The sequence below is a fragment of the Pichia membranifaciens genome (genome assembly GCF_001661235.1).
Source record: "Pichia membranifaciens NRRL Y-2026 unplaced genomic scaffold PICMEscaffold_2, whole genome shotgun sequence".
In the NCBI taxonomy this organism is placed as follows: domain Eukaryota; kingdom Fungi; phylum Ascomycota; class Pichiomycetes; order Pichiales; family Pichiaceae; genus Pichia; species Pichia membranifaciens.
In genome coordinates, this window is record NW_017566983.1 from 1,215,251 (window position 1) to 1,227,927 (window position 12,677).

The window sequence follows — 12,677 nt, forward strand, 5'->3', positions numbered from 1 at the left end:
ATACAATATACCTCTCTTCGGTGGTAGGTGGAAGCATGTTGTTTCCCGAAGCAGAAAACGCTTCGTGGCAGCGGATGGCAAAAGAGAAAGTCGTCTGACTTTGAGGCTAAGACACACACACTCCATCGCCAGGCCAGCCAAGGTATAGCAGCTCCACCCGTATAGTATGGTGGCATCGTCTGTTTTCTGCTAGCTGTCATCACCACGCGTACCGGGGCAGCAGCGGTACGTCAAACATGTCCCAAAGAGACATCTCGAAGCATTTGCGACGCTCGCCGTATCAGGGTCCGCTTGCCTATTTAGGTAATTTTGTACATTGATAACAATCTGTGGTCAAAAGTCTGAACCTAGGGGGGGTTACCTTATAAACGGCGTGTTGTGCACATTATATTTCACGAATTCTAACTGGATGGCAAGGGGCTCAAATTCGGTTGATTCCTTTTTTCAACCCATTCTATCGTGCCTTTCTAGTCATATATTCACACTACTTTACGCAGAGCAATTTCGTCGACAATCGAAACACTTTAGTAAGTTCAAAAATATAGACGAAATGATGCCAACAGTTTCTACCAGTGGCGGGTTGAACCTTTCGAGCACATCCCCAATCTTGGTTTTGGCTGTGCTCTCGGTGCTGGGCTTTTGCGTGTATCTGGCTATCAGCAAGAAGTCGCAAAGCGGTACCGTTAAAAGCCTTGCGTTGATGAAAAGTTACACCCCGGTGCCTGTTAAAGTAGCAAACAACAAGAACCGCAAGCTCGGAACGTGGACCCCTGAGGTTTTCACTTATCCACCAGTGGAGGAGTTTAAAGGCTGGTCCGTCAAAGACACCACCCCACTACCATACCGTGCTTTCAAGCACACATACTTTTTCACCATGGGTATTCGGTCGATGGACTGGAACTCGTGGATCGAGTTAGACAATGAGTGGATGAAGTACCACAACAACAAGGTTGAAAGAATCGCCGACCGTGGTCATGAGTTGATTGGGACCGACCCAGTGGTGTGGGATGCTGCCATCGAATTACTCACAGAGTTCAGAAACTTTTTACCAACTAGATATCCAACCTTGTTCAAGAAGACCGAGAAGGGTATCAACAATTTGGTCACAGGCGAAGTTTTTGAGTTCGTCAATGTCCCTAGAAATGAATTTAAGAAAGACCCTATGGAAATGGCTGCACTCATGGTTCAAGATGATTTGGCAATTTTAAAAGAGGACGAAAATGGACAGTACATCTTGAAAGGTGGTGCTATCATGCTAGCTGGTTTCTGGCGTTTACGGGACAAACTGAATCTTCCATTAAGTGCTATCCATACCACGGGAGATGTGCCAAAGTACAATGAAAAATTGAAAAGACCAATGGAAAAGTTTTTCTCCAGACTCACTTGCGATAAGCCAGTTGTCAGAAACAACTACTTTCTACAGACTGATGCAGACCTAGCATGGTCCTCGTCGATTGGTCCTGAGGACAAGGAGGTTGTTGGTTGGAACACAGCTGAAGTTGCCACAGATATCAATAAGATGTATTATCGTTCAGAAAGACAGTCTGTCAGGAGGTTACCAATCTCAGGCTGCATAGTGTTCACTATCCGAACGTATTTCTTACCTATTACAAAGATGTGCAAAGAGCCTTACATTCCAAAGAGGTTGTTGGATGGTATTTTGAGTTGGGATGAAGATGTCAAGCGTTATAGAGGTTATGAAAAATTCCATGGTCTCCTCTTGCCATACTTAGAAGAGCAGGCCAAGATTCAGGAAGCCGAGGGTTACACAGTTGACACCGAGCCTGACAGTTACCCATTTTAGTTCTTGATTTACCTTAATTTACTTACCTATTTAATTTTTTACTCAGTTGTTTAACTAAAAAAAATAATTATTTTAGCATGATAAATATTATATAGAAAAACTCAAAATAGTATAGAGGAAGTAGAAAGAAGAGATAAGTAGATATTACCAAAACAAGTAGAAAAGAGAAGCAAAGAGAAGAGAATAGAAATCGTCAAAAAAAAAGAAAAATTTAATGATAATGAAGAATTAAAAAGGTTTAAAAGATAAATAGAAAAGTTGATATGATTCAAAAATTGGGAAACAAAAAAATCCTTAGAATTAGTTGTCGTAAAATTCGACATTTTTCTTTGCGAATTCCATGGCGTCAACAACCTGGTTGTTGTTTAGACCATGTCTGAAACGTAAATGTCTTGTAAGAGCGTCACAACGGCTGAACGTCTTGTTGCTCAAATAGCCCGAGTTGTTCAACGCGCCGGATTTGATCTTCTTGACATTGTGAGAACTGGTAATATGAGAGAGTGAGTTATCCCTTGAGAATTGAGTATTTCTGTATTTACATGTAACAACAATCTTGTTGATAGACTCCAAGTCATGTTTTCTTCTCAAGTCATCTTCACAGAACATGCACCTGTAGAACGATCTTTTGGATGCGTGTATGGTGTTTTGGTGTCTAACCAAGTCGTAAGGTCTTGAGAATTTCTTGAGACATGGCTTCCCAGTCTTTGGGTTTGGAATGATGCAGACATGTTCTTCTTCATCCTCCTTCGGATCGTCATTGTCTGCAAGTGGAGTTTTGTTGTCGTAGGTATCGTGGCCAATGGTGGCAGTGGCGGCATCGTCAGCAGCTTTGGCGGCGGCAAAATCGAGGCCGTTGGTATTTGTGTCGCTGGATCTAGGCTTTCTGAGTGATGATGGAAGATTTGGAGCAGTAGGGATATGTGTGGAGGCTCTTCTGTTGTACCTCTTTGGTCTAGTTGTAGGACGAGACGAAATACGTTCCTTTTTGACCAGAGGTCTTGAGTCACCAATGACGGATTCCTTTCTTTCCTGGAAGGCAGACGTGTATAGGTCACCATCTGTGTCCATGTCGATGGCAAAATCGTCTTCTTCTTCGTCGTCGTCGTCGTCGTCCACTACTCCGTGATCATCTTCCTCTTCGTCGTCGTTATCGCTTGCGTAAAAATCAATGTTGTTGAAAGAGGTTAGCGGAGTAGGCTGTTGAGAAAACTGGTTTTGATTCAACGAGGGTAGAGATATCGAGTTGAACTGGTTTGGAACGGTCAAAGAGTAGATCGAGTTGTCATTGGCTGCGATGTAGTTGTTGGCATTGTCATTTTCGGCGTCGCCCAAGGATTCTCCAGCACAGCTTGAGTCGTCGTCATAACTGCTATCGTCGTCGTCCAATTTCATTTCCATGTCGTCGTCCAACTTGTTCTGCAGATCAATGTCATCGTCCTCGTCCTCATCATCTGAGAACTCGTACAAGACGTCGTTGGCCTTGAATATGTTCAACTCATTGGATTGCGGGAACGATTTGTTTGACAACTCCATCTGGAGCATTTCAGGTATGAACTGCGGATCCTGGTGGTCGTACACAAAGTAGTTGTCCTGAGGGATCATCAAAATGTCATCCTGAGCGTCATCGACTGGAGGACTGCTGGAGCTGTTGTTGTTGATGTTGGTGTTGGCTTGGATCTGGCTGTGTTGAGGGATGTAGTTGTAGTTGTAAGGGTGGTCGTCGACGTTGGTTATCTGCGGGTTGATGATAATGCCGTCTTCGTCCACCATGTTCTGGGAGTTCGTGTCGTTGTTTGTGTTGCTGAAAAGGTAGTCGGGTAGCTGCGGGTTGGTGTACAGATTAGGGTCACCGTAGGAGTTGTAGATGCCATCCAGGTTCGACATTGGGGAGTTTCCGTATGCGGCGGCGGCGGCGGCGGCGCTATTGTTGGTGCTACCGTTGTGATCTATCACCTGGTTTTCAGGCTCTGCCATCTTTTGGAGCGAGTCCTGGGAAGCGTTTGGGAGAGAGAGGTACTGGAGAAAGTCGTTCTGCGACTGCTGGGACGCAGGAAATTCCATGTTGGCCTGCGGCTGTTGTTGTTGCTTGTCGTTGAACGCAGGTGCGTATAGTTCGTCCTCCATGATGTCTGTGATCGTGCGCTTTAGGGTTGAAGTCATCTGGTCGGTGCAAGCAAAGCAATCGAATGTAGTGCTAGAAATGGGTAAACTTGGGTTGGTTTGTGTGTTTTTTTTGTCTTTTTTGTTTTCTGGAGTTTCTGCAGACTTTTGTGCTTTTTTCTGCTGCCTCAGCTTCTGTTTGGTGTGCTTTTCCGGTGATTTGTAATCCGTCTGTGATGGACGGGTGTGCGGGGTTTGCCTGGAATTGGTCGTTACAGCCTGACTGTGATGTTCTAGGCTAGCTGGTGCAAACGGTGTGCGGTGGTAGAAGATACAGGCCGCTAGCAGAGAAGAAAAGAACAGCACCAAGGAAAGGAAACGTCACGAGCAGAGGAATATGAAACCAGACAGCTGACTGACAACACGCAGTTTGCGCAGCAGCAGAGCGGCAAGAGATCGCAAGGACTGGACCTCCCTCCTGCTCGGCCTAAAATAGGCACGGCGCGGAATTAATAATACGTCGCAGACGGGCAGCTCGGCCTGGAGATAACAGCCAGCCCCGCAGGCCGGGGCCGGGGGTTGGGTCACTGCTTGGCGCAAGCTGGGGCCGGGGGTTGGGTCACTGCTTGGCGCAAGCTGGGGCAGTGGCCACGTCCGGGGGAAACATGCTGCCGGACGGTCCGAGCCCGAGCAGTACACACCTCTGCCGATGCCGGGCCGCTTTTCGGCGAAGGATTAGTCAGACGAGGCGTGCAAATTTCACGACGTCGGTCACAGCGCAGGCCGATAGCCACTGCGTCAGAGCCCACACTTCTAGAACCTTCTCGGGGATAATGGGGAGAGATCGTGTGGGCAGAGTACGTAAGCAAGGAAAAAGGCCGGGGCAGAGCGGCTTACGTCATGGAGAAGGAGGGTGGGAGGGAGACATGTCGGTGCACGGGTGTAAGTGGGGTGTGTGGAGGGACCGCGTAGCATGAATTGGCGGCTCATGGTTGTTTAGAAGAGCTGGAAGTGCAAATGGCGTCTCTTCAGCGTTCCCCTTTTCCAACTGCAAACACACAGCAGCACGCCACGAGAGTAGAACATGCCTGTGCTGAAGTCCCCGAAATACACCGACCACCCGGCGGAACACCTCTCGAAGCTGGTGCCGGAGGAAACGAAGGCCCACTTGTTGAAGACCCCCAAGCAGTTGCTGATTGAAAACCCCATCTACGCGGAACGGCTAGCCTCGCTGAGAAACCACTACAACTACTCGTACCTCGTGCAGTGGATCTACCTACTGAAGCACGTGATCAAGTTGTCCGACGCGTTTGACGTGGAGAACCTCGAGGAGGAGCTTCTCGGCATCGCTCCTCCGGTGTTTTTGAACAGTCTCAAGACGAAGTTGATCCAGTTCTTGAAGAACGAGAAGCTGCAGAACATCGACATGGAGTTTGACTTCTTTGTCGATCAAATCTACCAGGACTACAATCTGATCGAGCTGAACGAGGAGCAGATCAAAAACGAGGAAAATGGCGACGTGGACGACACCCCGTTGATCACGTACTCGAAACTCCCGCTCTTGGAGCAGATCGACGTACTCTACAACTTGGCGAAGTTGTCCAACACCAAGAGCTACGCCAACTTCCGGAAGGTTGTCGACAAGTTCGAGAAGCCGCAGCTCAGCTTAAAGATCCACCCCATCTACACGATCGACAAGCAAAACACCAGAGACGAGTACATCATTCTGCAGGACGCCAGGCTCTATTTGAGGAGATGGGAGTACACTGACCTCTCGTTGCCGGCGAAACGGTCCGAGTACGATAGCAAAGTCAAGAACCCGTACGAGGACTTGCAGCCTTTAGAGCCTGCAATGATCCATTGGGAGTGTTTGACAGCAGGAATCTACCAGTACGACGACATGATCAAGGAGCTCAAGAAATCGTTCGGCAAGAAAACTTCTTCCGACGAGTACGCCTTGAGCAAGCAGTTGGAGGAGAACATTGACTTCATAGTGCAGCACGACTTGAAGAAGCGCAAGCAGGGTGCGCAGAGGAAACGGGAGATAGAGATGCAGATGCTCATGGCAAACAGAAAGAGGTCGTCGAGATTGGAAGAAAAGGAGAAGAGGAAGAAGGAGGAGGAGGAAGAGAGAATGAAAGAGTTTGAAATAATCAAGCAGCAGGCTGCCGAGATGCGTGCCGCAAAGAGGCAGAAGCTCAAGGAATCGATGTATGCTACTTCAAACGACTCCAATCATATGTCCAGAGAGGAAAGGCTGAAAAAGAGACAAGAAATCACGAGTTCCTCCGCAATACCAGCAGAGAAAACCACTCAGAATGCAGATGACTCCATAATAGAGGTGAAAAACCCGCCTATTCTAGATGTACAGGAGACAACTACTTCTGTAGCATCTTCTCAGGCCCAAGTGCCGCCACAAACAACTACAGCAGAAATCCTTCCAGTGGCCCGAGAGGAACAACGCCCAATAATCCCAGAAAAAGCAATAAACCCTGCTTCAGAATCGGCTTCTCCTCCTGCTGCTCCAAAGACAATTCTTGTTACTGAAACCTCTACTGTCGCAGGCAATACTGAAAACACAGCTCTTCCAAACGTGTTTGATCCATCCGTGTGATTGTCATAACTCCCGTATTACTTAGATTTATACAAAGCAACTAAACATTTCAACTAGCATCGCCTTTTGTTGAAAAGCATTCAACATAACGTAAATTAAGCCCTTGAGAAATGAAAAATTGACAGGGAAAAGAAAAATTTAAACATTATAATATACATAATCCAGAAACTACCAAAAATAAAGTCACACAGTAATCATATCTTAGCCTTCGTGTAATAGTTTTTGAGATCCACCGTTGGTGGAGTCCTCTTGAACAGATTCTTTGACTTTTTTCCACGCTGAACGTTTCCAAATGTTCTAGTGTAGAACTCGGTGGGTGTCCTGTGACTCAATGTGATTTCTTTGGTGTTGAAATTGATACTCAGATCTGGCTCTTGCGAAAGTTCATGTTCCACGAAACTCCTCCAGTATCCTTCAAATTCATCCACTGACATACTAGAAGGCTTGGTGGATCTCAGGTAGTCGTGTAGTTCATCCAGCGTCAATTGTTTATCGTTATGACGGTGTAGATAAGACAATGTATATTTGGATAAGTAGCGCATCTTTTCTTCACGCAGATAGTCATATTCACAAGTTTCCTGCAACGGTACCAATCCAAAAGCTGATCGCCACGTATACGTTTTCACATATCCATAATCACAAGTTAGCTTGTTCAGGTCACAAGTACCATTTTCTGGACACTCTTCACACTCAAAGTGGGCAACATTGATCATACCCGATTCCAAAAGTTCGATGTATGGCTTCGCCGGTTGTAAGTTATTCTGTAAAGAATCAGGAAGTCTGTTCCAAAGATTTAGTGTTTTTCCATGATGCTCGAATCCACAATAACCAGTATTATTCTTTATTTCTCTCAAACTAAAAGAAAAAAATGCTATCGCCAAAATACTAGTGAGAAGGAATGATTTCCATAGAGTTTTAAACACATGACTAAACTTTGAGATTGTGGATCGAGTTACCATGGTATCTAGCTCTGTTTTAACGTTCTCATTGTCAGTTTTCCCTTCAATAGTCTCAGTCTCGTCAATCCCTTCGAGAACCATTTCGTGGCAAATGGATTCCTGCTCATTGGCTTCATCTTTCCCTTCAATATCAACAGACTCTCGACTGAAGCTCACATCGTCAGTATCTAAGGAACTAAAAGACTTCACATCCAAAGTGGAAACCAAATGTTCATCAGCCTTGTCCTCAATAACTTCTGCTTCGTCGTCATCCGAGCTCGGAATATTGATAACCGGCTCAGCTGCTTTAATATTCTTGGTTGGTCCATTCAACTGTTTACTTCTTTCGTTTGAACTAAAGATATCATTTATTAGAATGGCGGCATCATTATCATTTTTGTAGTCAAATGTGTTGCTAGTTTGAGGATCATTAACGTCACCATTATTCAATTCTTGATCTATGCCTGCTGAAATATTCTCTATTCGGTTCGGCAGATAATCATTGCTTGCTAAGATCGATGCGGTATCAACTGCTGTGCTTGTGAGGTATGCATTGTCAACTGTCTGGTTAGCTGTGTCGACCGGTTTAGTTGCAGATAAAATGGAATCTTTGACTGGGCTTGGTGATACCGACTTAGCCTTCGATTCCGTTGAGCCAGATATGAACACCTTACTGGAAGGTACTGACTTGTCAAATTTAGAAAGGATGTCTTTGACTGGAACCTTCGACTTCTTTGCCGAAAATTTGGTTTTGTTCAGTAGCGTTATTGGGGTATTATCTATTGGGCCACGGAAAATATTATCGTTTTCATCGATCTCAAATTTCTCCATGGACAAAAAAGAAGCTGCAGGTGACGCAGAGCTATCTTCGGATAAAGAATTCGACTGCACCCTTTTTCTGGTTTTTCTTTTGTTTCTCTTCTGTGGTGAGGTAGGATCAGAATGGCGTTTGGAAGGAATGATTTTATCTTTCTCGGACACCGGGGAAGGCTCTTTAAGATGTATTTTTTCGTTACTGCCCAATGATTCTCTTTTCCTGCTATCGTTTCCTGAGGTCATATCAATAATATCGTTTCTTGAGGCTCCAACATCATATCTTTTCAAGATTTCTGCCTTTTTCGACTTGACTTTCTCGTTGAAAATGTTAATGAGCTGAGACTTGTTAGCATTTGAAGGGAATGCTGCCTCGTGTTCAACTAAAATCGATCTCAAATTGGCTACTGTGAGCTTGCCAATGTCGTATTCTGGCGCTAGATACTCTTGAGGGTCAAGCATCTTTTTTTTAATGTCTGTTGCCACCTTTCAATAAAAAACGTCAAATTAAGGGCCAGGTTGGTAGGCAAAAATAAGCTAGCAGAAGGGAAAGGAGGAGCGGAAGAAACGGTAAAGGTATAACTAAAGCACCAAACTTCGGGTAAGATACAACAAAACGTTGGTCCTTCTTGAACGGCGTGGTTCAAATCCCCGGGATACCTGTTGCCCAAAATATAAATTTACATGTTGACTGTTTGCTTTATTTTGCTTTTTCCCTTCTGGGATAATTGCCAACAAAAATGATACGCCTCCCTGCTGAAGCAGAGATGAAACAAGGAGGAAGCCCCATTTTCTGTCACGGTGCACGGATGCTCATTTGCAAATTACAGTAAGCAGATCACGTGTAACTTGTTCAAAATCGACGCGACGATTTGGTTTTTTACGGTATATTCTTTGTTTTTTTTATTTTCTCGGATCATATTCATTTTCCAATTAATCTGCATAAAATTTTTCAATGTAGAGCTTCCACAGCTATTCATCCTGAACTGTCGTCGGAAAGAATTGTGATACTCTGAAAAGCTTTAAAAACCCAACTTATTGTGGAATAGTGTCGTTTTATAAGATGTCTGACCAACAGCAACAGCAACAACAACAAGCACAACAGAACCAGTTTGATCCAAACAACCTTGCTCAGGGTTTGCAAAATGTCAACTTGGGTGGTCAATTCGATCCAAACAACGCAAATGCTTTCGTTCCCAACATGAACTTCCAGCAATTTGTCCCTCAGTTTGACCCTTCACAAGTTCAACAACAGAACTACAACCAATACCAAAATTACAACAATTTAAACAGCAACAGAGGTGGTTTCAACAACAGAAGGGGTGGTTCCAACAACTATAATAACAGAAACAATTATAACAACAACCAAAATTACAACAACAATTACAACAACTACAACAACTACAACAACTACAACAGCGGTTACAACAACAACTATAACGGTGGCTTTAACAACGGCTATAGCAACGGCTATCAAGATACCGATCAGCAACAGGAAACTTCTGGCTCGCAACAAATGAGTTTTGAAGAGTATCAAAAGCAACAACAAGAAAAGCTCAATGCTGCTCCAAAGAAGAAAACTTTAAAGCTCAATTTGAAGTCGAGTACTGTCAAGCTTGCCACTAAGAAGAAGGAGGAGCCAAAGGTGGAAGAAGCAAAGGAAGTAGCTAAGGAAGAACCCAAGGCAGAAATCAAAGCAGAAGCGCCTAAGATTGAGGAGAACGTTGAAAAACAGGTTGAGGAACCAAAATCAGAGGCTCCAAAAGCTGAATCCAAAAAAGAGACAACACCAGCACCATCTGTCTCCGCTAGTAAATTGCAAAACAATACAGCAACTGCGGAAGCTCTTGCAAAGGAACAAGCAGACCAAGTTGATCCTGCTGTTGTCAATGACATGTTTGGTGGTAAGGATCACGTCTCGATCATTTTCATGGGCCATGTCGATGCAGGTAAGTCAACTATGGGTGGTAACATTTTGTACCTGACTGGTGCTGTTGATAAACGTACTGTTGAGAAGTACGAAAGAGAAGCCAAAGACGCAGGTAGACAAGGATGGTACTTATCTTGGATTATGGATACCAACAAGGAAGAAAGAAGTGATGGTAAAACTATCGAAGTTGGTAAATCTTACTTCGAGACTGACAAAAGACGTTACACAATCTTGGATGCTCCCGGTCATAAACTTTATGTTTCTGAAATGATCGGTGGTGCTTCCCAAGCAGATGTTGGTATTTTGGTTATCTCTGCCAGAAAGGGTGAATACGAAGCAGGTTTTGAAAGAGGTGGTCAATCCAGAGAGCACGCCATTTTAGCTAAGACGCAAGGTGTTAATAAATTGATTGTTGTCATCAATAAGATGGATGACCCTACTGTGGGTTGGTCTGAAGAAAGATACAATGAATGTATAAGCAAATTATCCCTCTTTTTGAGAGGTGTCGGCTATCAAAAGGAAGACGTTGTGTTTATGCCAGTCTCAGGCTACACTGGTGAAGGTCTAAAGGAAAGAATTCCAAGCTCTCACTGTCCTTGGTACAAAGGTCCTTCATTATTGGAATACCTTGATGGCATGCCATTGGTTCAAAGAAAAATCAATGATCCTTTCATGCTCCCAATATCAGGAAAAATGAAGGATTTGGGTACAGTGGTTGAGGGTAAAATTGAATCCGGTCATATCAAGAAGGGTCAAAATTTGTTGATGATGCCAAACAGAGTTTCCGTTGAAATCCTGACCATTTACAATGAAACTGAAGCTGAGGCAGATAATGCATACTGTGGTGAACAGGTAAGATTAAGACTAAAGAACGTCGAAGAAGAAGATGTTTCCACTGGTTACGTGCTAACATCAACATTACACCCAGTGCACACTGTTACCAAATTCGAAGCTCAAGTCGCTATTGTTGAGTTGAAATCCATTCTATCTTCCGGTTTCTCTTGTGTTATGCACGTTCATACTGCAATTGAAGAAGTAAATTTTGTTCAGTTGTTGCATAAGTTGGAAAAGGGTACCAACAGGAAATCCAAAAAGGCACCTGCTTTTGCTAAACAAGGTATGAAGATCATCGCTGTGTTGGAAACCACCGAACCTGTTTGCTTAGAAACATACGAAGACTATCCCCAACTAGGTAGATTCACCTTGAGAGATCAAGGTCAAACTATTGCTATTGGTAAGGTAACAAAACTTCTAAACTGATTTTCCATTTTATAATTCTATATATCTGCCAAAGATTTTCAATGTTCGTTCATTTATTACTTTTTTGTTTTTGAAAGAAATCACGTACAAAACAAGTGCAAAAAAATTTAAGTGCCGCTCCCAGGAATCGAACCTGGGTCTTATCGGCCACAACGATACGTACTCACCACTATACTAGAACGGCTTAATAAAATCTTTGACGCTCATGGTAGTATATAATGCCTATTAGGCTTGAGTAATTCAAAATACAATTAGCAACTATCCTGTAGCTTTTGCAACCAAGAGTGTAGTTAAGATAAGCAGTTTTTCCATATTTTATTTAAGCTGGCTCTGTTATTGTTGTAATCTAGCTATTCTATTATGAATATCCATAGTATATTGTTCACTTTATTATAGTTGTTGCTTATTAATATATAACTAATATAACTAGCCTACAAACTAATATTCTCAAACATAAATACAAGGGACAAACCTCTTGTATTTATACACTTACACCTTCGGTTAAACTTGCCATTATTCATTTATCATGGCGGCTAACTTTCCAGTTTTAGATTACTTAAGATGCCTTATCATGATAAGACTCTTATCTCTTATCACTCAATCCTTATTGGCCTCGGCATCTTATCTCAACCCTAAGATACCTTATCATGATAAGATTCTTATCTCTTATCCCTCGATCATGATTGGCTTCGGCATCTTATCTCAACAGTTATACTTCTGCCGTTTTTTTGGGATAGCAAAGGCGTTAAAACTAGAGCGTTTCTAGTTGGGCTCGCTATATGGAAAAGGGGTGCGTTCATCATGCTTGTGTGATTGTGACTGGTTAAAATGTGTGTGTCCTGACCAGAGAGGTAGAAAAAAAACAGCAAGGAAGTCAGAGCATGAAAAAAGCCTTTTTCGGCTGCAATTCTGTTTTCATGTGCAAACTCGGCTGTGAAGGTCATGAGATTTTAAAGCTTTTTTCAAATGGAATATGATAACAGACTCCCATTCTGAAAAGAAAGATAGCTGCTTTAATTTTATGCTAAAGTAAGACAACAACAATTGCTGAATGGAAAATTGTGGCTTCTTTTTCGAATTGTCATAGATGGCTGATGTAGGGCAAGGGGAGCCGAGTCAAAGAAGCAGCATCCCAAAAAAAACTCTAAAATTTCTAACATCTTAATCGATACATGGAACATAGCTAGTTAAGGCTTCTCATCCTTATCGAAACTAACG

The 12,677-nt window shown here is 43.4% G+C and overlaps 6 protein-coding genes and 1 non-coding gene across 7 annotated transcripts; 3 read left to right on the plus strand and 4 right to left on the minus strand.

Annotated features, from left to right (window-relative positions):
- Positions 1 to 700: 700 nt before the first annotated feature.
- PICMEDRAFT_31370 (hypothetical protein) lies at positions 701 to 1,804 on the plus strand (the record flags this gene model as incomplete). The annotated part of the gene is made up of 1 exon (XM_019162698.1): positions 701 to 1,804. One exon carries the CDS (start codon positions 701 to 703, stop codon positions 1,802 to 1,804), a length of 1,104 nt encoding a protein of 367 aa, XP_019018698.1.
- Positions 1,805 to 1,941: 137 nt separating this feature from the next.
- Positions 1,942 to 4,379, minus strand: PICMEDRAFT_15522 (hypothetical protein). Its single transcript, XM_019160861.1, has one exon. The coding sequence runs from the start codon at positions 3,962 to 3,964 to the stop codon at positions 2,105 to 2,107; it is 1,860 nt and encodes a 619-aa protein (XP_019018699.1). The 5' UTR covers positions 3,965 to 4,379; the 3' UTR covers positions 1,942 to 2,104.
- Positions 4,380 to 4,988: 609 nt separating this feature from the next.
- PICMEDRAFT_71641 (hypothetical protein) lies at positions 4,989 to 6,518 on the plus strand (the record flags this gene model as incomplete). Its single annotated transcript, XM_019163970.1, has 1 exon — positions 4,989 to 6,518. The coding sequence occupies one exon, from the start codon at positions 4,989 to 4,991 to the stop codon at positions 6,516 to 6,518; it is 1,530 nt and encodes a 509-aa protein (XP_019018700.1).
- Positions 6,519 to 6,712: 194 nt separating this feature from the next.
- On the minus strand, positions 6,713 to 8,731 carry PICMEDRAFT_71642 (hypothetical protein; the record flags this gene model as incomplete). The annotated part of the gene is made up of 1 exon (XM_019163971.1): positions 6,713 to 8,731. One exon carries the CDS (start codon positions 8,729 to 8,731, stop codon positions 6,713 to 6,715), a length of 2,019 nt encoding a protein of 672 aa, XP_019018701.1.
- A 536-nt stretch (positions 8,732 to 9,267) lies between these two features.
- On the plus strand, positions 9,268 to 11,549 carry PICMEDRAFT_15525 (hypothetical protein). Its single transcript, XM_019160862.1, has one exon. It carries the CDS (start codon positions 9,333 to 9,335, stop codon positions 11,457 to 11,459), a length of 2,127 nt encoding a protein of 708 aa, XP_019018702.1. The 5' UTR covers positions 9,268 to 9,332; the 3' UTR covers positions 11,460 to 11,549.
- A 22-nt stretch (positions 11,550 to 11,571) lies between these two features.
- PICMEDRAFT_t73 lies at positions 11,572 to 11,643 on the minus strand. The gene has a single exon. It is a non-coding gene; the product is annotated as a tRNA-His (tRNA).
- A 425-nt stretch (positions 11,644 to 12,068) lies between these two features.
- PICMEDRAFT_116311 (hypothetical protein) lies at positions 12,069 to 12,554 on the minus strand. The gene has a single exon (XM_019159817.1). It carries the CDS (start codon positions 12,401 to 12,403, stop codon positions 12,137 to 12,139), a length of 267 nt encoding a protein of 88 aa, XP_019018703.1. The 5' UTR covers positions 12,404 to 12,554; the 3' UTR covers positions 12,069 to 12,136.
- Between the last annotated feature and the right edge of the window lie 123 nt (positions 12,555 to 12,677).

Excerpts from the sequence above, each read along its gene's own strand:
- PICMEDRAFT_15522 (XM_019160861.1), bottom strand. The coding sequence starts at position 3,964 with ATGACTTCAACCCTAAAGCGCACGATCACAGACATCATGGAGGACGAA.
- PICMEDRAFT_15525 (XM_019160862.1), top strand. The coding sequence starts at position 9,333 with ATGTCTGACCAACAGCAACAGCAACAACAACAAGCACAACAGAACCAG.
- PICMEDRAFT_116311 (XM_019159817.1), bottom strand. The coding sequence starts at position 12,403 with ATGACCTTCACAGCCGAGTTTGCACATGAAAACAGAATTGCAGCCGAA.